Here is a 25,338-nt window from a genome sequence, read left to right on the forward strand (position 1 = left end):
ATGAGATTTTGCACCCATTTTATCATCAGCCAGTTGGTCAGTCAGATCTTTTAGAAAAGTACAGCCCCAATGCCTTAGCAAGCACCATAAATTATTACATTATTGTACACTTCTAACCATGGAATCACAATAATTATAATAATACTAAATAATAAAATATTTAAAGGTGCACTCGTTACTAAAAAGTTCCTCATTAAAAAGGTTCTACTCCTAAAGAAATGAATTGTAATTTTGAAACATGTATAAAATCATGACCACTCATGTGAGACGAAGTCCTTTATATAAGTATAATATAACAGATTCATAATAATAATATTAATTATAATATATTTTTATTAAAATAATATATTACAACGAATTCAAAATATACAGAGAAAAAAATCTAAAATTGTTTTTTTTTTTACACGCATTTCAAGGCGTGGCTGGCCAAAGACAGACGTTCTAACGAGCCAATCAATCAACTCTATTTAAAACGTCATGTGTCTTCCTACCAATCAATGCGCGCCAGGGGCGGGGCAGAGACAGCGCATGCTGGATGTTTCTGGAAACGGTGCGTATGGGAGCTTCTCTTCCGTTAACCGCGTGAAACCCTGCTCCTCGCTTCAGCAGAATGTCCGCGGTAAAAGCGCTCAACCCGAAAGCAGAGGTCGCCCGGGCTCATGCGGCCCTGGCTGTGAACATCAGTGCCGCCCGCGGACTTCAGGATGTGCTCAAAAGTAACCTGGGACCAAAAGGAACCATGAAAATGTGAGTTTGTCGTGAAGCGGCGCGTGACTCAGATGCGCTTTTGTTAGCGCACGCGCGTCACTCAGTGATTCAGCTCGAGCTAAGCTGCTAACCGGCTAAGAGCCCAAATAAACACGTGCTCCGACGGTTATGCACAATTTCTATGTTATTGCGGAAAAACAAAAACATGTTTTGTAGAGGTTGGAAAAGCCCTGTTAAAAGCACAGTGTGGGACTCAGACTGGTATTAATATAACCTACACATTGTCTACATGCTTGTCATGTAGTTATTTAGCTGTTAGCTCAACATGATACTTAATATAATAAAGAATACATATTCATCCATGTCACGTATGATTAGCATGAATGGAGCTGTTTGTCCATGATGTAATGGAAATGCATTTAATATCAGTTTGCAGTCACGCTTCGGTGTGTCTTGAAGTGTCCAGTTAGACCCACTCATTTTAATTAGGCAAGGCTTATGTGGCGTTTCTGTGGGTGGGCTGAATTTTTTTTAGTATTTGTACACAGCCCAGGCTCTGTAAATGGGACAAAAACAAAGTGGATCGGAACGATCCACACAACACTACTCCAGCCAATCAGCAATAGGGGGTGGTTCTTGCGTGTGCACAGGTTGGGGGGTGGGGGCACAGCGAGAGGGAAATTCATTAGAAAAGCAAAGGCAAATCTGGCTGATGCGAACTTTATAAACTCCAAGGAGGACAAATGGCTGAGAAACAGACCAAGAGAAAAAGGTCAGACAAATATAAACTAAAAAAGAAGGATTATGATAAGTCGAGGGCTAGGAGCCGCGTCAACATCCGCGAGGCTTTTCAGTGGTGGAAAGACCTCTGATAGGTAAAAGGAATGATTTTTCGTGTATGAATTTGGGGGGCGGAGCTTCCAGAGGAGCACTGAAGGGAGGGGTGTGTTTGTTTTTTGCAGTTGAGTTCGAATATCAACAGTGAGGAATCGCTGAGTGGACCTTTAAGTGACATGCAGTTCTTTTGTCTGTTCGTTTTAATCGTTTGGTGTGTCTCATATTGCTAAGTCAACTTAAGTATATAATGATGCTCTTTTTAATTGAGTGGATGTATAAAGTCAGTGCAGAACAGACAATGGCGATGTCATGCTTTGTTTAATACTTGTTTGGGTTTTATTAGATAAGATGGTTTGATCAAATTGTGTTATTTCCTTCCACAGGCTTGTGTCAGGTGCAGGAGACATCAAACTCACCAAAGATGGAAATGTTCTGCTGCATGAGATGGTAAGAGCTTTGCTTCCTTCTGGTGAGCACTTGAGGACCTGCGCAAACTCATTGTGGACATTTCAACGCATTATATATTTGTTTGGTTGCAAATATTGTAAATTAAATTACTAATTCACCTTATAGTAAAAAGTCGTCATTCAGTAATTATCATATCGTCCCAACCCTGTTTTTATATCCATAAAAGACAAAAGATGTTTTCAAGCTTCTGTTACTGAAGAAAAGTGTTTATACTTTCAAGGTCCAAAAACAAAAAAAAGCACAAAAAAATTAGTTTTATAACAATGTGTAATAAAAGCAGTCCATATTGACCCATGTTCAATATTCGACTTCTGAAGCCAGACAATAGCTTTGTGTGAGGAGTTGTCTTGTTGAAGAACGATGGGTGTGACGTCATTTAAAACAAAATCTGGCAAAAACTAAGGTGTTTTTGAGTTTGTTTCGTTGGTTCGTAACATCTCGCCAGCGCAAACTTTCAGGAAACTTTCCAGCTGCTAAGCATCTTCTTACTGCCATTGGTCCACGTCATGGGTAGGTGTGACCTGTAGATTCACCAACTTTGAGCCTGACAGCTAATTCCCATTCAGTCAGTACACATCAGTCAACATGAACAAACTGGCATGCGGAGTTAATTGTGCCTTGAATATAAAAGGTAAATATTATAAATTACACATTGTCTACTGCATATATATATATATATATATATATATATATATATATATATATATATATATATATATATATATATATATATATATATTACTTTTAATCATCATTGAGTGGTTAATACTTACCCAGCGGTGTGGCCAGGTTCTGAATGTTTGCAAACAGTATACCTTTGCTCAGCGGTTTCAAACTTCTTTTTTACCTCTGAATGAAGAACTTCTTATCTGTAAGTGTGCTGCTAATGCACTATGAACTAACAATGAACAATTGTATTTTTATTAACTAACATTATGATTAATAAATGCTGTAAAACTATATTGTTTATTGTTCGTTCATGATACCTAATGCATTAACTAATGTTAAAGAAATGAAACCTTTTTATTAAGTGTTACCAAAATTACATTAATTGTGAATTTCTAACATTTATTTGTATTGAACAGTTATTAATAGTTATGTTTTCAATATTAAAAGGTCATTGTGACATACTGGCAACTAAAAACCATGAGAGCATCACACACAGCAGAGATACTTTCAAAAATTAGAAAAATATATCCATTTGTGACATGGAGGGTGTGGCCGGCCTGTAAGGATGGATGCCTGGTACTGAATTACCCCAATCAGCCGGGAGAGAGAGAGAGAGAGAGAGAGAGAGAGAGAGAGAGAGAGAGATATGCATGCATGCATGCATGCAGCCGATGAACGTGTGCATTCTGCATTGGGCTGGGAAGGTCAACAGTGTGAGCAACACATGGAGCTGAGTGTGTGCTGAAAATTGAAACTGTGTCTAATTAAAGTCTTCCGTGAACTGTTCACCCGGCTCCCGCTTCCTACTCTGTTGTATGGCAGATTTATGCCTGAGTAAAGTGTTACCAAAAATTCTGTCATCATTACTTGCCTAAATGTTGTTCTAAACCTGTCTGACTTTCTGTCTTCCATGGAACTCGAAAGGAGATGTTAGGGAGAATGTTAGTTTCAGTCTCAATTCACTTTTAATTTATGAAGAAAAAAAAGATGCAGTGACAGTGAATAGTGACTGAGACAAACATTCTGCCAAAAATCTAATTTTGTGTTCCTCAGAAGAGGGAAATTCATACAGGTTTGAGGGTGAGTAATGATTTACCATTTTTCTACACTGTGTTCTTAATCCCTATTAAGTGTAAAAGATGACAGGCTTTTCTTTCTTTTTTTCTTTGTTGCATCTTTTGTTTTTGTCTCTGGACAAGTAACTTTTTACTAGTAACATGTGAATGACCAATTTACTTGTCTGAAGGACAAGCACATGACAATGCTTAATGTCGAGCCCTGTAACATAATCAGTGGACCTCAGGAAAGATAATAAAATGATAAAAATGATCATTTCATGACCCCTGTAATGTGTTGCTGCGTCAGGTGCGTTGACAGAGTGCTTGTGCTGTTTGATGTGCTTGAGAGATGTTTCTGTCAGTGCATAACTTACATTTTTTACTGTTTTCTGTTTAAAATGTTATAAATTCAAAATCAGGCATGTATTTCCATTTCACAAGTTAATAATTAATCACACTAATTTAACACGTTAAGTGGACAGCCCTAATTAGAATCCATTAGTTTTAGGTCTGTATGGGTTAAACACTCCTAGTTTGAGTGCTCTCAAACTTCAAGAATCTTTTTTACTTGACCTGTTTCAGCAAATCCAGCATCCTACCGCTTCATTGATTGCCAAGGTGGCCACAGCCCAGGATGATATCACAGGAGATGGCACGACATCAAATGTGCTCATCATCGGAGAGCTTCTCAAGCAGGCAGATCTCTATGTCTCTGAGGTTTGCACATACTTCCCATATTTACACATTTACTTGAACGTTTCGTGGTGCTTTTCTTGAGTCAGTAATCATGTTCCTTTGTAAACCTGTTCGTCCCCTGAAGGGTCTTCACCCCAGAGTAATCGCAGAGGGCTTCGAGGCTGCTAAGGACAAAGCTCTTGAGGTGCTGGAGGAGGTAAAGGTCACTAAGGAGATGGACCGAGAGACGCTCATCAATGTAGCTAGAACCTCACTCAGAACCAAGGTCCACAATGAGTTGGCTGATTTACTCACAGAGGTGAGAGATGCTGTGACTACGAGTACAGACTTTGAGTAGATTTAAGGCTTACTTTGTGCTTTCTTTATGAATATTAAAAATGACTTAATTTTACTTGAATTCTGCTCAAAGTCACTGCTGCCTTTGGTAAACTGTTAAAAATGTTATGAATTTTTGTTATTCTTAAATAGTTGGCACAGTATTACAAATTTTTTTTTTAAATTAATATTTATGGTTTAAATGATAAAGAAACCAACATAACAGTAATTAGTGCTGTCAGTCAATTAAAATATTAAATCACGATTAATTGCATGATTTTTCATAGTTAATCGTGAATAATCACAGATTTTGAAAGTGCTGAAATTTGACTATAGCCTGTATGCTTTTCCTGTCAAAATGCTTCTAGATCCTCCTTAGAAAAGAAAACAATATGTAACAATGTTGTGTTAACATTTTCCAAACAAAGCATTCTATTGTATAAAGACAGAAATTTACTAAAATAGCACCAATTCTAGTAACATTAAAAGTTGCACAATGTCTTAAGTGGGAGGTTGAGTAAATAAAAGACCTAGTTTGAGTTTTCATTGCAATGGGCATTAAACCTTTTAAACTCATCCTCCACAATATTAATAGTGGCATCCATTTTGCTACAGTAATTGTGAAGCTGCATTTGCATGATTTGCCACTTAACTCCAAATTAAAAAGTGCTTGTAGAAAACATCTCGGTTTGATTTTACTAGGGTTAATTAATAAATGAATACTTAATTTGAATTGTCCGGTATGTATTTAGGATACATATGTTCGTGATTTAAAATAGCCTTAGCAAGACTTTAGTCTGCCGTAGGGATGTAATGGTATGAAATGATCACGACACAATAACCTTCACAAAAAATAATGCAGTATTACGGTATCATGGTTAGTGGTCAGCCGATATATCGCAGAGGCCAATAAATCGGCTGATATTCTGACTTTAATTATCGCATTGGCCGATAAATTTTCTCATTTGGCTGATTTGTTTCTTGAGGGTGCTGAGAATCGGCTGCTTGCATGTGAAGCAACTGAGACATGTAAACGACCAGTAATGGTTCGTTGTGTTACTATAATAATAGACTGGTGTACAACAGTCTCATTTAAACGGTCCGCATATCAGAGCCTCGGCAGACACGTTTGAGCTCAATGTTAAGTGCTCACCTGTTTCATTCTCCCTCTCTCTCCTCAACAGTTCCCTGTAACTTTTAACTGTCTTGTCTAATGATAAAAAGGCAAATATCAATCAAACTTATATCATATACCCTCTGCAAATATGCAGATGTCTCATTTAAACAGATGTAATAAACCAACCTCACACAACTTCAGCAGATCCTTAATCCTGTGGAATGCTCATAAATCTTCCTCTGAAGCACGTATTGTAACAGTCTCTCCTCAACAGTTCCCTGTAACTTTTCTAATGATAAAAGGCAAATATAAATAAAACTTGTATTATATACAGTTTGCAAATATGCAGATATCTCGTTTACACAGATTCACAAACCTCAAGAAAATCCAGCGTTTTCTTCCCATTGAGCACTCATCTAATATATTCCTCTGAAGCGCGTTTTCCATCAGCCAGAATCAAAAACTTCAGGATCAAACTTTCCTCTCATTCACAAATCATGACGGTTCGTCTGTGATGATTCAAGTAGGTGATCCAGGCCATTTAAACTGTCAGGAGATTGAGGTTTCAGGCTGCATCCGAAACCAGGAAAATGCTGCCTCCGGAGGCTGTATACGGAGGTACGATGAAAATAAGGTGCTTTTCAAACTGTTCAGAGACCAGTTTCCTTAAGAGTACCATTCATTCAAAACAGCTGTCATTTAAGCTATTAACTGATTAGGCAGCAAGGTAGCAAGTCAGCTGTCTACGTTTTCAGATGCAGGCCAAGATAAAAGCGCTTCACGTGTGCTATAAGCCATTTAAAAAAACCATATCCGTCGACCACTAATCACGGTATTAAGGCGCAGTTCACGCGTGGGGCTTTAAAATGAAGTGAGTGTTGAGTGAAATGGATGTCACAAGTTAGAGATTTATTTGATCAAGTTTATATGATTCTGTGTAAATGTAGCTGATTCTCACTTAATTTAACTGATATTTACAATGGAAACTTTCATTCCTTTAGATTTTTTTTTTTTCTTTTTTCTAAAATCTAATTTAATACCGGGAATTATAAATCTCAACGGTTTACAAAGTCTCTTTGTAAAACCGTGGTATAACAAGAAACAATGACACAGTTACATCCCTAGTCTGCCATTTTCTTTTAATTTTCTTAAAAATTTTTTATTTTAAAAGTAATTTCCAGCACAGAATTCTATTAAACACAAAGAATTTGAGATGTGCTGGAAATGACAATGTGGTGGGAATTTTCGTGGCTTTCAGTAAAAAAAACAAAGCAGAAATAACAATCTCTTGTGATGCATTTAAATATGCTGTTGGACATTTGTCAAACACACAAAAAAAAATTAGTGAATGTGAAAAAAAAAATTGAATGAGACAACTTTTTAGAGTAACTTATATCTGATTTCTCTGAGGAAAATATGTATTGAATATGATTAATAATACTTATAATGGGCATCTTTTCCAAGTCTATACAGATTTTTATTTTTTAAGTGTAACACTTTTACATATTTTTTTTTCTTCAGGCTGTGGTGGATGCTGTTCTGACCATCAGGAAACCCAATGAGCCCATTGACCTGTACATGGTGGAGATCATGGAGATGAAACACAAAACTGACAGTGATACACAGTAAGACTTAACAACTCAAAAAATGAAAATTGTCCTAATATAGTCACCCTCATGATGTTTCAAACTGAATGACTTAATTTCTTCTGTGGAACACAAAAGGAGATGCTAGGCAGAAAGTTAAGGACTGATAGACTTGGTTACCATGTACTTTCATTGCATATTTTTTCCATACATTGAAAGGGAATGGTTAACATTCTGCCTAAAATCAAAAGAAATAGCCATATGTGTTTGGAGCAACAAGAGGGTGATTAAATGACTATTTTCATTTTTAGGTGAACCACCCATGCTGCCAAATGATAGCAGGAAAGAATGTGTTGTTTTTATTATGGCAATATATGTTTTAGCCTTGTTTGTGTTTCATGTTTAGACTGATCAGTGGTCTGGTGTTGGATCATGGTGCCAGACATCCCGACATGAAGAAGAGGGTAGAGGACGCGTTCATTCTCACCTGCAACGTCTCCCTTGAATATGAGAAAACGTATGCTTTAAAAGACGTTCTTTCAGATTTACAGTTTATTACTGGATATTTCTCCCCTCAAAACATCTATAAATAATGATCAATGTGTTATCATGCTAAACGTCTTTTCTCACAGAGAGGTAAACTCTGGGTTCTTCTACAAGAGTGCGAATGAGAGAGACAAGCTGGTGAATGCTGAGAGGAAGTTTATTGAAGATCGGGTGATGAAGATCATTGAGCTGAAGAACAAAGTTTGTGCAGATAACAAGAAGAGCTTTGTGGTCATCAATCAGAAGGTAATGGACATTTAATATTTTGGAATTTTTATTTATTTATTTGGAATCAAGTCTAATTTGTTTAATCCAAACCTAATTTATCAGATTTCCATGGAACTAAAGCACAGGTTTTCATTTTATTTTTAGGATTTATAGCCTTTATTTTTTTTTAATAGGACAGTTAAGGGAGACAGAAAATTAGGGGAGAGAGGGGGCGGGTTTGGAACGGGACATGACCTGGCTGTACTCAAACCTGGGTCTGCTTGAGGCAATGGCTCTTATATGCAATAAGCACTACCCACTGCACACAGTCTTTTAAGGTTGAAAAATGTTAGTGATCAATGAAAATCAGTCACACTGCCCTGTACGCACAGTGAACACCCATGGGTGCTTGTGTAGCTCTCATTGGCTGATTTAACTGTGCTATAGTAATGCGTGGTCTGTTACCTCTGTATTAGAAGAATTCTCTCCCTTCTACATGTATTCATCAGACCAGCACAGTCTCTATGCTCTAACCCTAAACTTACACTATCTGTCTGCTGCAGCACTGATTTAATCTGATTGATCTTTGAAAGGGTATTGATCCATTCTCTCTGGATGCTTTGGCCAAAGAGGGCATTGTGGCACTGCGCAGAGCAAAGAGGAGGAACATGGAGAGGTGAGGGATATTATCAATATCAGACATAAAAACATCTCTTCAACTGGCATGGCTGAATTCTGTTTTACTCTGTCTCTAGTAAATTCAGTCAGACACCATGCAAGATCAGCACCTGCTCTCAGTTCAGTTAATGATGGGATCAGTCCATTCCTATTGCTTATAATGAGAGTTGGCACATTGTAAAAAAAAAAAAAAAAGGCCATTGTGGCTGCTTAAAAGGGTCATATCAGAAAAATAAATGTTTGTGATCTTTTGAAATTAAAGTTCTTTTTACTATGAAAACAGTTACTTTCAGAACTCAAAACCTCCTCCCTTGTCCGGAAAGTTCATCATGAGAAACTAACGATTTTTTGGATCCTTCATGATTGTTGCTCGTCAGACTGAACAATATTATCCCAGTGAGTTCTTGGGCAAAAACCATGGCACACTGTGCGATATTACGTCAGACTGTACGATACACATAATTGTCAAGACTTTGGTTCCAATTGACAGCATTGACTGGGTGTTATATCTCATCTAGATGTCATAGGAGCGGTCACTGCACTACTGCAATGCAAAATTTCTGACACTGCCAGGCTGAGATTCATCGCTTCAGCTGTCTGTAAACTCAACGACAAGAACAATTATTTACAATCCCCAAAATTTGTCTCTGATGGAAGAATCATGGCCATAATCTACGGATGCTTTCACACTAGCACTTTTGGTGCGCACCTGTGTTCGAATGACGTCAAAGTTCGGTTCGTTTGGGTGGTGTGAATGTTGTTTTCCGAACTCGGGTGTGCACCCGCGAACCGACCAGTCAGAACAGGAGGAGAACTTTGTCAATAATTTATCCACAATTCATGTAAGCCAAACTTTATACCACTTAATGTAAAATTGTACAGGATTTGCCCTTAGGAAATTTTACCATTGTTCTTCCATGTTTGTAATATTAAGGCCATAACCACAGGTAAGACCATTGATGGCTCCTCATTACAGTGGATAGGTCAATGTAGATGGTCTTTCTAAAAAATAAACAATAGTGTTTATGAAAACTTACAGCCTAAACACATTTAGAAACTTTACAACTTTCACAGTTGTTATAAAAATAGTCTAATAGATTCACCCTGATTCATAATACCAGTAAGTGTTACTACAGTAAAAATGTGCTAAATTTTAGTAAGGGTGATTATGTGTAGACTGAAAAGTCTTGTAATTTATGTTGGTATATGCCACAATGTTGTTTCCCCTTACCGTTGTCAGTGCTGTTTATGTTGAGGCTGTCTAGCCATTTGAAATGTTTGACTTCCTTTGACGTGGTATGCAGTATGTAACATTTCTAATGGGTTTCATAAGTTTTGTGATCCGCGCCGCAATATCAAGGGAACCGTGGTTGAATCTAACATGTGATCAGCTCTGCACCATCCTATCTCCAGAGCATGCCTAATGATAAAGCATAGCTAATGAGGGATTTTCCGGTTGACATGCTCGCTCCAGAGATAGCTCGGATCAGTTCAGTTGCACGAGTGGGTCTGCGATGTCATGCCAAAACCAAGCTTTAATCTCACCAAGCAAAATACGCACCTGAGTTATATAAAATGTAATTTGCTTTGGCGGTCCAACATTCACAACATTTTCAGTGCAGGAAAAACATAACCTGCCAAAGTGGCTAGTAAAAGAGACCGAGTGACCCGGCACTGCCGATTTCTACCCGCATTTGACAGCAGGCCGGGTTTTTAAAAGCCCTGCTGCCCAGTCACGGTGAGGTAGGGAGGAACTAGGAAAGATTCAATTTTTCCTAAACACCAGAAGAACTTATAAGTGTGGTCTGTCAAACCTTATACTGTTTCTGGCCAGCTGAAGTTTATTTTTAACAAGATTCCTAACAATTTTAGTCTGATCTGAACAGTTTATGGCACTTTTCAGTGCACATGTTAGTGCAAGAAACCTTGACTAACATTTTACTCAGGGAAAAAAAAAACATTAAACTTTGACACCTTTTAAATGTGATTTTATTTTTAACTGAACCCTTTTTTAAATAGTTAAAATAGTCTCTCAATTCTGTCTGAACTCTTAATCTTCCAATTAGACTGACTCTGGCCTGCGGTGGTGTAGCCATGAACTCTGTGGACGACCTTACGCCTGAGTGTCTGGGACACGCTGGGCTCGTATATGAGCACACACTGGTGAGCACTGTGGTTTTATTTCCTACACAAGGAAATATATTCTGTAACGTCTGAGTATGATGCTCACTTATGTTTGCTAGGGAGAGGAGAAATACACGTTCGTTGAGAAGTGTGGAAACCCTCGTTCAGTGACGCTGCTGGTGAAAGGGCCCAACAAGCACACCCTCATGCAGATCAAAGACGCGGTTAGAGACGGACTCCGAGCAGTCAAAAATGCCATTGAAGATGGTAGGTGGAAAGAAGCCTCACCCACTTTTTTTGTTTTGTTTTTTTTGGCAAGATTTCAAGTAGCCTATAATTGAAGTGGGATCACTCCTTAATACTCCTTTTGGTAATGCCATCTACAGATCACAAGAGGGTGATATAGGCTCATGCTTGAATGCCTCTCATTGTCTCTTCTCTGTTTAGGTTCTGTTGTGGCCGGGGCTGGTGCGTTCGAGGTGGCTGTGGCTGATGCTCTGGTCAAACACAAGCCCAAAGTGAAAGGCCGATCCCAGCTGGGTGTGCAGGCATTTGCTGACGCCCTCCTTATCATCCCTAAGGTACTGGCAAAAACAAAACTAAAATCTCATCTTCAAAAATAATGTAGAATATAGAGCAACAAGGTTCTGACATGGAATTCCAGAATTGTGGTTTTAAACAAATTCTCTGTTTGTAAAGGTTTTGGCTCAGAATTCAGGCTACGACCCGCAAGAGACACTTGTGAAGCTGCAGAGTGAATACAAAGAGTCTGGACAGCTGGTGGGAGTGGACCTGAGCACAGGCATGTGCCCTTCCCACACATATACACACTCATATTGGCCTGACATTATAGAAAAAATGGAATGTTGAAAAGCCAAAAAATATCAAGAAATACTTCTATTAAATGTTGTCAAATGCAGTCAACCGCACAGTTCTGACAACACATTCTATATATTAATGCACTATGTTGCTTGGAAAACATTAAACAGTCCAAAAACCAGCAAATTAGGGATGTGTGCAACAACTAATTTCACTGACATTTAAAATTTGTAATCGACTAGTCTAAATGTAACACATTCGGAAAACAAAATATATGATCCATTTGAAATACTTGATTTATTATTCCAACAGCCAAATCCGATACTAAATGCCTTCTAAACAGAATTCACCAAGATGTACCCAACATATTCACAGTCAGCACATTGTTGAAAATAATTAACAGCTAAGCAAAGTCTACTGAAGAAAATTAAATGTGCTGAAAGCTGTGAATATTTTGGGATGAGCATCATGATCAGGATAGGATAGCTGTTTGGTTAAAGTTAATAAGTTACCATTTAAAGCTGGGATTGAAAAAATAGGCCTATGAGAAACCTAGAGACTTTTATGGAATGAAATGCCTACCTCTCTACCATGGAAGAGAACATAATGGTTAACTTGGATCATGTGAGTCTTCTAAGCCAATTATATAATGTCCCTGTCAATGACATCAGCGTGTTATGAGAGTAAATCACTGTTTGTGGATACAGTGTTTCCCACAGGATTTTGTGAGACTGGTGGGTGGACCTCAGATCCTCTGGGGCGGTCCGGTGGCATGGTCCACCGTAAGAAAATGTTGTACATTTTAAAGTTAAATGCGTCAATCTGGTGCACTTTGAGATCAAAATTAAGAGACTAGATCAGTGTGCTCTTCTAAACAATTTTGTGCTCTAGTAGTAATTTAATCATAAACACATTGGTTGTATAGATATGAATGGTGATGACATGGCAAAAAAGTCACACCCACAAAACATAAACGAGACGGAGTTTAACGCAGTTCACAAATGGTCAAAACACAACATTGACTAGAGCATACATTTGAGCCAGGGCTCCACTTTAAGCATTGTCATGTAAAGTAAATTGGTCATTCTCTTGTCCGGAGATAAAGTTACATGCTCAAGTAACATGTCAAAGTTTATGTTGTATCTTTTTCTAAAATTATGACCGATGCACAACCTAATAGTGAACCTATACAATCAACTCAATTCTCTGCGACAGAAATGTAAACTGCTCTGGGTAGGGGAGGAGACTATTGTCACATGATAATTATTTTATGTTACATATGGTAGTCAAATAAAGGAAAACCTCCACCATCATTTACAGCAGGGGTGATCATAGTTTATGGAATGAGATCTACTTTTTCATCATGTTATTGCAGCAACATCTACCATGTACAATAAAGGATACACATTATCACAATACCAAAATTTCAGTAGACTTACAGGGAGTGAGAGATGCTTTGCCGAAGCAACGGTGCAAAACTCAATGCTATAGATCTTTTTATGTAATTATGAGAAGTGTAAAAATATTTTCAGTTCATTATGAAACTGTGGAGGGACAAATTAGACTGGTGGGCCACTACAGTCTAGGTAATTAATGGGGAAACACTGTTGGATACCACACAAATGAATGCAGAGCCGTAAACTGACACCTACCTGTCCAAAAGCAATCCATGATAAAAATCCGATCAAAATTTTATCATAGTAAACTCCAAGCAAAGTTCATTCCAAAAGGATTGTTTAGTGTAAAATGTGTAAAGATTAGCAGGAAGGCAGCCAATTCATTAACTGCGGGGTTGTTTTCTCACAAATGCAGTTTCACTGTACTGAAGCATCCTTTCATTGACATCTATTCAAAAAGAAGTTAAATGCACCTGTGGCTGGAACAGAAGTTGCAGAGAGTCGGAAATAGATACTTTTTTCTTACCTCAAAAACACTATTACAATAAGGCATTACAACTTACCAGCCGGTAGAGCTTGGGTAAGCATCCCACCTTCCCGAACCACCACCACTGAAGTGTATATATTCCCATACTTTTCTCATCTTGCGAGAGGACATTTTTCTGCATGCCGCAAGTGAAAGGGGGAGACGTCCTGGTGTAAAATGAAACTTTATAAACATCTGCTGTAGATATGTGCTTTCTTAACTGTATTATTTATTATATTTAAAAAGTAACGTTAACATGACAGAAATTTGAGCATAGCCTAAGACAAAGCAAAATGTATTAAAATATTTTTAACCAACTAGTATTTCCACTGGCAACTATTTGCAGCAGTAACAGTTTAATCGACTAGTCTCGCACATCCATACAGCAAATTCACTACTTCACTGTTTACTCCAAATATTACTCCTAAACAGCAAAATAACAAACATAAAAAAATAATTTTCTGTGACCAATTTTTGTGGAGTTGGGAAGAGAGAATTGTTTATTTTTCAGAGCAAATTACTCTTATGAGCTGGTTCTTTTGAATCTACTGAGTGAAACACAGCGTGTCGAGTGTACAGCGATTCCTGAATGAATGACTCGTGCCAAATCTTTTGATTCTACACCACAAAACAACTAAGGACGTAAATCATCCTGTTCTTTTTAGTGAATAAAAAATATATGGAACTACGAGTCATTCGTTTCATCATGTCTGACTTGAACCAATAATTCAGAGTCATTTCTGGAAGGTTTTAGATATGATGGTGTGTAGTTAGATCCACATTGCGTTTTTGTTGTAATTAGTGGTATTTTACTATATATATATATATATATATGGATTGATAAACTGTCTTAAAATAAAGTCTGTAAAAATACCATTTGCAAGAATCTGTTCTGTTCAAATCTGCTATCTATTTTTTTATAATATCCAAAAATAATTGCATTTCTTATTTCCAATTTGAACTTATTTCAGAAGTACTAAAAGAATTGTTAATGAACCTTTAAGGAACTGGAATTGTTTAGAGGGATCAGATTTCTTTAATTCTTTGCAATCCCATCCCTATTTTTGAGGAATAATGTGAACAGATTGTTGAATTAGTGTTTTGATTCTATGAAATATTTTGGGAATGAATCAAGCTTCCAAACGATTGCTTTTTTGCCACTGACATTTGTGAAATGTATGTTCCTTTTTGTTTAATTTGCAGGTGAACCAATGGTAGCCGGCGAGGCCGGTGTATGGGATAACTACAGTGTGAAGAAGCAGCTCCTTCACTCATGGTGAGAGATTCAAGTAAATATCACTGCCAAAAAAGAACAGCATGGCTGAATTCTGTGTTACTCTGTCTATAGTAAATGCAGTCAGACACCATGCAACATCAGCACTCACTCTGCTTCTGAATAGTGATGATACTGTCTCATCAAACATGCAAGAGTGAGCACATTCAGTTAATTAAAATTCAGCACCTGGTTCAACAGGACATTTATATTTCTAGCGTCTAGAGTCAGTAGTAGTATACTACAGGTACTCGTACTATTTCTGGAGTATGTATACTATGCACTCTATGTAGGGGATACATTGAAGACATGCTACATTTGCCAGTATATAACCAGATATAATTTGTATTTTTATAATGGGTGTTATTTGTTTAATATTGAAAGTATGGGTCTGGGACAAGGCTAAAACAGTAAAATATGTACATGAAAGACGAGGCATGGTAAAAAGTTTCTAATTCAGTTTGAATGAACCCCTGGGACATGAAAAACCCATTGTATTTAAAAAGTATGCAAGTATTCCATTTCAAATAGTCTCAGTATTGGCTCAGGGTTCAACCTTCAACCAAGTAAAAAAAACCTCTTTTCCATCTGAACAGCACTGTAATTGCCAGTAACATTCTTCTGGTTGATGAGATCATGAGGGCTGGCATGTCTTCACTCAAAGGGTAAATGTAGTCCAGCATCAAGACACCCAACAGGATGAAGAGGGCTGAGAGCGAGCACCAGACGCTTGGATCTCTGCGATCAATGACATCCTGCCCGCCAGGACTCAGACTGCGAGCCTAAGCTATTGTCATCACCTGTGTCTGCTCATTCTACATGTTCAACTAATAATGTCCACTTGTTATGACCTAGGAAATGTCACTCCCCTCCAGTCAGTTGGTTTATATATGAGATTGTGTTAAAGCAGCACTGAATTGCAATACTTTTCATTTGTACCCATTAAAATGTTTTTGGTTCAGTTTTTTGTGTGAACTGCAAAAGAATCATTAAAAAAAACAGAATAAAGAACGCACAATGAACGCAAAAGGAAATACAAACTCAAGCAAGGTACAATACAGATTAAGATGTTTAAAAAAAAAAGAAAATGTAGAGGATAAAGGAATATTTGGGGTTCAACACAAGATCAATCGACAGCATTTGTGGTATCTTGTTGATTACCGAAAATACCCCCCCCCAAACATTTTTTTGATTCGGGTACAATGGTGCTAGAGGCACACCTTAAGGAAAAAGTAGCTTTTTTTTTCTGGTTTCAAAATGTATCAAGATTGAACAAAAATGATTTATTTGTATTGAATATTGATGGAGCAACGTAATCTGTGAAAATAAATAACAGATTTAGATTAAAATTCAGGAGGGCCTTTTGCCCCACCCTTGGGGTGAAAGGCCCCCTTGGGGTTTATAGTGATATTGTGTAAATATAGGGGCAATAGTTAAAATGCTAAATTTGTAAACAGGGCTGTGATATTTCATTGCACCTATTTGAGTGATATCTGACAAGTAAAGGGGACCTTTTGTTGTTTGGAATTTCATATATATACAGTTGTGCTCAAAAGTTTGCATACCCTTGGAGAATTGGTAATATATGTACCATTTTTAAAGAAAACATGAGTGAACAGGCAAAACACATTTCTTTTATTTCTTATGGGATTCATATTCAACTGTAGGTTATAACAGAATGGCACAATCATAAAACAAAACATGGCAACAAAGAAAAAAATGAAATGATCCCTGTTCAGAAGTCTTCATACCCTTAGTTCTTAATACTGTGTATTGTCCCCTTTAGCATCAATGACAGCGTGCAGTCTTTTGTAATAGTTGTCTATGAGGCCCCAAATTCTTGCAGGTGGTATAGCTGCCCATTCATCTTGACAAAATGCCTCCAGGTCATGCAAAGTTTTTGGTCGTCTTGCATGAACAATGTTTGAAATCTCCCCAGAGTGGCTCGATGATACTAAGGTCAGGAGACTGTGATGGCCACTCCAGAACCTTCACCTTTTTCTGCTGTAACCACTGGAGGGTCAACTTGGCCTTGTGCTTAGGGTCATTGTCGTGCTGGAAAGTCCAAGAGCGTCCCATGCGCAGCTTTCGTGCAGAAGAATGCAAATTGTCTGCCAGTATTTTCTGATAACATGCTGCATTCATCTTGCCATCAATTTTCACAAGATTCCCCGTGTCTTTAGAGCTGAAAAATTTGGGACGATATGGGTTGGACATGTTTTCTTTAGTGTTGGCTCAAGTAAGCAAGGGAGTAATATTGATTAATAAACATCTACAATTCAAATGTCTCAAGCAGATTAAAGATAAATTAGGAAGAGTGATTATTGTTTTAGCTGAAATTCAAGGGCAAAGGTTGATTTTGGCTAATATTTACGCACCTAACGCTGATGATCAGGGTTTTTTTTATAGATCTTGAAGGGATGTTGTAAACCGCTGGCACCCCTCATGATATAATACTGGGAGGAAACTTTAATCTTTTGATGGACTCAATCCTTGATCATAGTGAAGCAAAAGTGTGTAAGCCCCCTAGAGCAACACTGACGCTTCACAGGATGTGTAAAAATCCTGGTCTTACAGATATTTGGAGACTTTTGAACCTATCTGGTAGGGACTATACATTTTTTTCATCAGTCCATAAGATTTATTCTAGAATAGATTTTTTTTTTTAATATCCAAATCCCTCATTTCATCTGCTCAATTGGAAACATTTCAGTCTCAGATCACACCCTGGTGAGTTTAAAGGTGATGCCACATATGGAGAAAAATAAATCATATAGTTGGCGCCTTAATGTATCCCTTTTGCAAAATCCTGATTTCCAACAAATGTTAAAGACTGAAATCAGTGTTTATATGGAGACCAACTGGTCCTCAGTATCCTCTGTGGGCATGGATTGGGAGGCACTTAAGGCTGTTCTTAGGGGTCAGATCATACAGTATGCCTTATTCATCAAAAAATCCAAAGCACGAGATCTTGTGGAGTTGGAAGAGAATATTAAAAGTACAGAGGCAGAGCTGAAGCACCATATGTCATCTGATGGCCTCAGAGAATTGACTCGATTGAAATACAGATATAATACTATTTTGTCGCAGAAAGTGGAGTTTTGGCTATTCAGGGCAAGACAGTCATATTTTGAGTCAGGGGACAAAGCAGGAAAACTTTTGGCAAGATATATAAAACAGAGAGTGTCTCTTTCTATCATTCCCTCAGTGAAATCTGCTGGTGGTGAAATATTTAATTTGGCCATTGATATTAATAATGCTTTTAAAGAATTTAAAGAATAATACAGGCTAATCGATTAAGTAAAGTTATGACATCACTTATACTTATAGATCAGGTGGGGTTTATTCGGGGCCGCAACTCTTCTGATATCATTAGGCGTTTCATCAATATCATATGGTCAGTAGCGAATGATCAATCCCCGATCGCTGCCATTTCACTTGACGCAGAAAAGGCGTTTGATATGGTAGAATGGGATTATCTTTTTAAGATTCTGGAAATATACGGGCTCGGGAGTACATTTATTGGTTGGATTAAGTTACTTTATAGACACCCTGTAGCAGCGGTACAAACAAATGGATTAATTTCAGATTATTTTACTCTGGATAGGGGCACTCGGCAGGATTGCCCTCTTTCCCCATTATTGTTCTGTCTTGCCCTGGAACCATTAGCAGCCGCGATAAGAAAGGAGGATGATTTTCCAGGGGTGACAGCGGGAGGTGTGGCGCATAAGCTTCTGCTTTACACAGATGATATTTTATTATTTGTCTCTGAACCTACTAGATCTATGCCTTGCCTCCACAGAATTATAAATTCCTTTTCCAAGTTCTCAGGATACAGAGTTAATTGGTCTAAATCCGAAGCTTTGGCTCTGACAGCGTACTGCCCAGTAACGGCTTTCCAGCCGGGCGCCTTCCAGTTGCCCAAACAGGGCATTAAGTATTTGGGGATTTTATTCCCAGCAAATTTGTCTGACATATTTCATTAATTTTGACCCTTTAATAAAAAGTTTTTTTTAATTAATTAAATTTTTTTTAATGTTCTTTATTTATCACACATTATACATATACAGTGAAATTCTTCTTCTTCACATATCCCAGCTAGGCTGGGGTCAGAGTGCAGGGTCAGCCATGATACGGCACCCCTGGAGCAGATAGGGTCAAGGGCCTTGCTCAAGGGCCCAACAGTGGCATCTTGGTGGTGCTGGGGCTTGAACCCCTGACCTTCTGATCAGTGACCCAGAGCCTTAACTGCTGAGCCACTACCCCCCTTTTTGAGTGATGTGGACAGGTGGGCTTCATTACATTTATCGATGATTGGGAAGGTTAATGTTATTAAAATGAATTGTATTCCAAAATTCAACTACCTGCTTCAGTCTCTCCCTGTAGATGTCCCCCTCTCTTATTTCAAGCAATTTGATAGCATAGCGAAGTCCTTTATTTGGAATGGTAAGCACCCCAGATTAAATTTCAATAAGTTACATAGGCCAATTGACAATGGTGGGCTAGGCCTACCCAAGATTTTGTTTTATTATTATGCGTTCGGTCTTAGACATTTGGCTCATTGGTCGCTTCCACCTGAGAGAGCCCCTCCCTGGTTTTGTATTGAAAAGGAAGTTCTTGCCCCTATTTCACCACTGCAAAGCCTTTCGATCAAACTAGCCGGAGAGGTTAAGTTGCACCCCATTATTTTGCATTTGCACTCGATATTGACAAAAGTGTCCAGAGTGTTTAATTTGGATATTTATTTAAACGCAGCCTCGAGCATATGGCTGAACCCTAAACTATGTGTTAATAAGTCCCCTTTTTTGGTCAGATTGGATTGTGAGGGGGGTTAATGCACTTGGTGACCTATATGAGGGTGGAGTATTGAGACCTTTTGAAAATTTGGTTCAACATTTTGGCATTCCCAGATCTCAGTTTTATAAGTATTTACAGCTTCGCCACCTACTCTGCACTATTTTTTTTTGTGTGTACGTGTTTTGTGTGTGTGTGTGTGTGTGTGTGTGTGTGTGTGTGTGTTTTTTAAAATATTTATGGCCACTGGGGTGTGTTTGTGTCGGGTGGGGGTGTTCGGGGGGAGGGGTTTAATTATACATAATTTAATTTTCTGTGATGTTCATTTAATTTGTTGAATGGAATCAATAAAAATTGTTAATATATAAAAAAAAAAAAAAAAAAAAGAAGTGGAAAATTCAGGCATCTCTTGATACCAAGCCAAGGTCAGGTAGACCAAGAAGGAGGGTGTGAGCTCTAAAGACACGGGGAATCTTGTGAAAACTGATGGCAAGATGAATGCAGCATGCTATCAGAAAATACTGGCAGACAATTTGCATTCTTCTGCACGTCCCATGTGCAGCCTTCGCTCTTGGATTTTCCAGCATGACAATGACCCTAAGCACAAGGCCAAGTTGACCCTCCAGTGGTTACAGCAGAAAAAGGTGAAGGTTCTGGAGTGGCCATCACAGTCTCCTGACCTTAGTATCATCAAGCCACTCTGGGGAGATCTCAAACGTGTGGTTCATGCAAGACAACCAAAGACTTTACATGACCTGGAGGCATTTTGTCAAGATGAATGGGCATCTATACCACCTGCAAGAATTTGGGGCCTCATAGACAACTATTACAAAAGACTGCACGCTGTCATTGACGCTAAAGGGGACAATACACAGTATTAAGAACTAAGGGTATGCAGACTTTTGAACAGGGATCATTTCATTTTTTTCTTTGTTGCCATGTTTTGTTTTATGATTGTGCCATTCTGTTATAACCTACAGTTGAATATGAATCCCATAAGAAATTAAAGAAATGTGTTTTGCCTGCTCACTCATGTTTTCTTTAAAAATGGTGCATATATTACCAATTCTCCAAGGGTATGCAAACTTTAAAAGTTTGAAACTTCTGATTCATCAGTGAAAATTATTCCAAAGGAAAAAGAAAAAAAAGGTACTTAATGTAATGGCTTTTTCCACCTCGAAAATGACTGTCATTTTGTGATGACATCACCAAGCCCTCTTATTTTTCCAACTCTCCTCCAACCTCAAAGGGACCACTTTTTACTTTTTCTGATGGATACAATAATAAGTGCGTCACATTACAGAAGTAAAATGAGTTGCAAATGCTTTTTCATGAGATCAGGGTTCCACGGTCATAAAAAAACCTGGAAATATCAGGGAATATAGTTACAATAAACAGTCATTATACTTTTTTCTAGTTATTCTCATCTTTAAAATATTTTATTGGCTAGAAATCATTTTTACGATCTGTAAAACATCAGGAACATCATGGAAATGCATTGGTCGAAAGTTGAAATTCAATAGGCTTTCGACAGATTTTCGTGAAAGCAAAAACAACGTATGCAGGAAATGAAATGTTATAGTTGATGTTTATTACTGCATTAGTTCAAAACAACAGGTGCAATTTCAATATTGCTTTTTAAAGGTTTCTAGTGTTAGATTACACAAAATTCAGGCAATGTTTGTGCACTTTGAGAGTCCTGCTATGAACAACTGAAATTTATTCCATGCTTCATTCAATCATTACAACTTCTACACCTACCACTTCCATATCAATACAGTTCTACTTTCAGTAAAATCCATCTGAAAAGTACTTGTTTTTAAAAATAAGCCCAACATCAACCAAGTCTTTCCTTTCTAGAAATTAAAGCAGAAGTATATATCTTTTTCAGTATTAAAATACGTTCTTCTATTCCAGCTTAAAGGTGCACTCAGTAATTTTTTCCTCATTAAAAAAGTTTAACTCCTAAAGACATGAATTGTAATTTTACAATATATGTAGGAAATCATGAGCACTCACATTAAAATGAAGACTCCAGTCATATCAGTAACCTTATAAAAGCTGTTTTATTCTATATGGAGAGGGTCCACACATGGGGGCTGCCATGTTAGAATCACATGACCAGCTGAATACTACTCGCTTAATCTCAGTAACCGTCCTGTTATTTGACACTTTCACTCACTGATTAAAGTAATCATGGCTGACTGTGAAAACTACATTTCTACAATGACATCTGAAACTGAAAACTATTGATTTTAAAGCCTATTGTACAAAGGGACATCAGTTTGTTCCTGGGAGGCAGCATATGCCCTAACCCTGCCCTCACCCTAATCCTAATCATATGGAGCCTGTAAGGCTGAGTACCCTGCCAGGAACAAACTGAGGCATCTTTGTCCCATCGCAGATTTTACAGCCTCCAAGCTGCTAGGTGTCAGTGTATGTCCATGATGACACAAAGACAAAAGTTACTGAGTGCACCTTTAATATGCAGAGACAACTCTAAGTGAGCCATTCATAGGTTATTTTCTCAAAAACTGTAAATACTGTGTCTCTGTGGTGCTATATAAATTCCTGTTTGTTTTGAGCAACCCACTTAGATCCTACCCAACAACGTTACTCAACCAATGGCGTGAGTTGGGGGCAGGACTAACTGACTGTTTGAACAACTGCAGGCGAGGGGCATACTTGGAAAACTGTTTGAAAACACTGCTTATTTTTGCAATTTGTGGCGCTAGTGTTGCAGAAATTACATACTTCAGTTTTAAAGTCTTTCCCACATCAATTACAGTTGCTTTAAAATGATAATAATGCCATATTGCAAACATTTCAGTCATTAAGCATGAAATCAAGCTGCATTGTTTGGGAAACATTATTATTTAAAGGATGTGACGACCACTGCTGAGCTTGTGATTTTTCTTCTCCCCGGTGTTTGTGGGCTGGTGCTTCGTTTTGAGTTGATGAGCCCTGCCCATTAAGCCCGGATTCACCTGTGCGGAGGGCGGTGAGGGCTTTTAAAAAACCGGCTCTCCTCATTCCAGGAGGGTCTCTCCCCGATCCAGACTTACATTGCTTGGCTTTATTCTTGTTTTGTCATTCTTTCATTTCCTGTACATATAAGCTATTCATCCTCTTGAATCCCCTAAATTTGTATGGCACATTTTGATATGTACTAGAAAATAAATTTCTATGACTTTGGTTTTATAACACACAAATTACACTCGTTCAAATGTTATTAGATATCACACTAGCAAACGGTTCACTCCATAAACTCAACATTCATCATACAGCATAGTGAGAATGACGTTCTTACAACATTCTGGCGCAATATTTAAGATTTACTCAACATTCGATCTAAACAGCAGGTGACACTGAGATATCCAATTAGTTAAAAAGGCAAAGAGGATAGTTCACCCAAAAAATAGTCATGCAGTTTTGGAACAACATGAGGGTGAGTAAATGATTACAGAATTGTAATTTTTGGGTGAACTATTCCTTAAAGTCTTAAAAGCTAGAAAAACAAAACAATCCTGAAATAATTCAAACCAAAAGAAATCAACCACTGTTGCTCCAGCTATGCAGCAGAGCAAAGTTTTCACATTTTCATTCAACAGCCGCTGATCAGTAGATTCATTAGCAGTAAATGAATCCAGACTGTCCCTTTTTTCACACTTCTGATGGACCCAAACTGACCAGAACAAATTCTTCTGAGGGATCCAGATCTCTATTCCACAACATTTGGTTCCTCCAGACCCAGTTGGATCTAGCAGCACTGTGTAGTTTTGGCATGAGTCCTGTGCTTTAAGCTTCTAAAACAGTCTGACTTGTTTCTTCAGCTCATTTCGTTTCCACAGTGGCAACCGGTCAAAATCTGCCACAGTCATTCCAAAGACGTGATAGAACTCTTGTTGGGACAGATGTCTCTGCGTTCACACAAAAACACAGCCAATGAATTACTAGCAAATAAAAAGTTACCATAATCAAATCGTGCTGCTATATTAGAGCACAACCACTGAATTTTTGCTTAATTATTTTACAATGATCTTAAATCTACTGTGTCATTTCTGCCACTTGTGGCACCAAACAGAATTGCAAATATAGCTGCAAGCAGCAATTACAGGGCCAAGCACACCAAAGGCAAACATTTAGATTGAATATAGAATTCCGGTGATGATTTTAAGCAGAGTGATGAAAAAATAAATGAGTTTCATGACTTATAATGTAATACAAGTGCTTATAACTATTTACCAATAGGTGGCACTGTCACCAAATTGATATGGTATTGTCAGGGCTTGGTCACAATGCCACATATGAAGTTTCATGTCAATATGCCAAAGCCTTCATGAGATAGACTGGCACCTTGCCATATTATTATTCGTTTATTCATTACATGAGAATGGTAAGGTCTATCAAAAAGCTTTTCACAACTTTTTGTCATGAGTGTCAATAGAAGATACATGGCAAATTTTGAGCAAATTGGCTGTATGACCTAGGAGGAGTTTGAAAAAGTAGGTTTTAAAGGAAATTCCAAATGGCGGACAGTAAATATGGCCAACCATGACAAATTGGGTATCACTGGACTGCGTATGCCCCAAGGAATCTAAAGCAACTAGTCTCATAATTGTAGGCCAAACTATTCAGAAGTTAAAAGCAAAAAAATAAAAAATAAATTCTTGACCACTAGGTGGTGCTGTGCCAAAACGTCATGCTTGTGATGACATATACCAAGTTTCGTGTCAGAATGCTAAAGTGTTGCCATGATACAGCCTCATGTCCATTTTGGGATGTTCACTTTCGAATTCGTTGATGCGGTATACGAAAATGGTTTATTCTATCATCATGAATTCCATAATTTTTGTCATGAGTGTCTCTAGATGATACATGCAAAATTTTGAGTGAATCGGACATACGGTCTACGAAGAGTTAAAAAAAGCTTGATTTTCGGACAATTCAAAATGGTGGAAAATCTAGTGGGCAGAGCTTAAAAACCAATAAGAGGAAAAAAGAATTTTGTTTCTAGGACTTACGGTTCAAAAGTTATCGGCCGAAACGTATTTTACATTTTTAACGCTTGGTGGCGCTAGAGGGTTTGAGTTAGAGTCCCCAAATTTTGTGTGGGGGCTAATCATACACACCCCTATCAGTGTGCCAATTTCCACCATTTTCCTACATATGGTTCTATGGGCTGCTACAGATTTCAAGAATGGAAGCAGAATAAGAAAACTAACATATACGCCCCTTCAGTTTTTGGCCCCTAAAAATAATGTCTGTATCCGGAATAGCACTACAATACTACTAGAACTACTGTCGAGAGTAAATAGTGAGCCAAGAAAGAGTTGTTAAAATAACAACTCTTTCTTGGCTCACTATTTAAACAGACTTTGCTGAATTAAATATGCACATAATGAGGTAATTTGTCAAAAACATATACTACTTTTTGAAAAGTTTATTTGAAAAGTTGTTGCATAATGTCTGCTGCTTCATATACCATTTAAAAAACAGTAGACAGTATCATATGTAGAA

At 37.8% G+C, this 25,338-nt stretch overlaps 2 protein-coding genes and 2 non-coding genes across 9 annotated transcripts in view; 3 read left to right on the forward strand and 1 right to left on the reverse strand.

Annotated features, from left to right (window-relative positions):
* The first annotated feature begins 549 nt into the window (after positions 1-549).
* LOC127428961 (T-complex protein 1 subunit zeta) lies at positions 550-15,985 on the forward strand. Its single transcript, XM_051677657.1, has 14 exons — positions 550-747; positions 1,929-1,992; positions 4,323-4,457; positions 4,561-4,734; positions 7,390-7,493; positions 7,861-7,971; positions 8,087-8,246; positions 8,801-8,883; positions 10,952-11,048; positions 11,129-11,276; positions 11,457-11,590; positions 11,709-11,811; positions 14,955-15,027; positions 15,621-15,985. The coding sequence occupies exons 1-14, from the start codon at positions 611-613 to the stop codon at positions 15,691-15,693; spliced, it is 1,596 nt and encodes a 531-aa protein (XP_051533617.1). The 5' UTR covers positions 550-610; the 3' UTR covers positions 15,694-15,985.
* Positions 8,930-9,063, forward strand: LOC127429425 (small nucleolar RNA SNORA15). Its single transcript, XR_007895287.1, has one exon. It is a non-coding gene; the product is annotated as a small nucleolar RNA SNORA15 (small nucleolar RNA).
* LOC127429424 (small nucleolar RNA SNORA15) lies at positions 15,067-15,191 on the forward strand. Its single transcript, XR_007895286.1, has one exon. It is a non-coding gene; the product is annotated as a small nucleolar RNA SNORA15 (small nucleolar RNA).
* Positions 15,986-21,387: 5,402 nt separating the features above from the next.
* The window catches only part of LOC127429130 (actin-binding LIM protein 3-like), a 146,252-nt gene continuing 142,301 nt past the window's right edge, over positions 21,388-25,338 (reverse strand). For all 6 annotated transcript variants that reach the window (XM_051677968.1, XM_051677971.1, XM_051677970.1 and 3 more), the window contains one exon: positions 21,388-23,738. The gene's annotated coding sequence lies outside the window, so the exon portion shown is untranslated. The remainder of the gene's footprint in view (positions 23,739-25,338) is intronic.

Source organism: Myxocyprinus asiaticus, chromosome 38 (assembly GCF_019703515.2).
Source record: "Myxocyprinus asiaticus isolate MX2 ecotype Aquarium Trade chromosome 38, UBuf_Myxa_2, whole genome shotgun sequence".
In the NCBI taxonomy this organism is placed as follows: domain Eukaryota; kingdom Metazoa; phylum Chordata; class Actinopteri; order Cypriniformes; family Catostomidae; genus Myxocyprinus; species Myxocyprinus asiaticus.

What these genes read in the sequence shown, in the direction of transcription:
- LOC127428961 (XM_051677657.1), top strand. Translation starts at nt 611, where the DNA reads ATGTCCGCGGTAAAAGCGCTCAACCCGAAAGCAGAGGTCGCCCGGGCT. An exon ending in TTGTGGTCATCAATCAGAAG is followed by an intron (nt 8,247 to 8,800) that starts GTAATGGACATT and finishes GATCTTTGAAAG; the next exon opens with GGTATTGATCCATTCTCTCT. An exon ending in TCGTATATGAGCACACACTG is followed by an intron (nt 11,049 to 11,128) that starts GTGAGCACTGTG and finishes TATGTTTGCTAG; the next exon opens with GGAGAGGAGAAATACACGTT.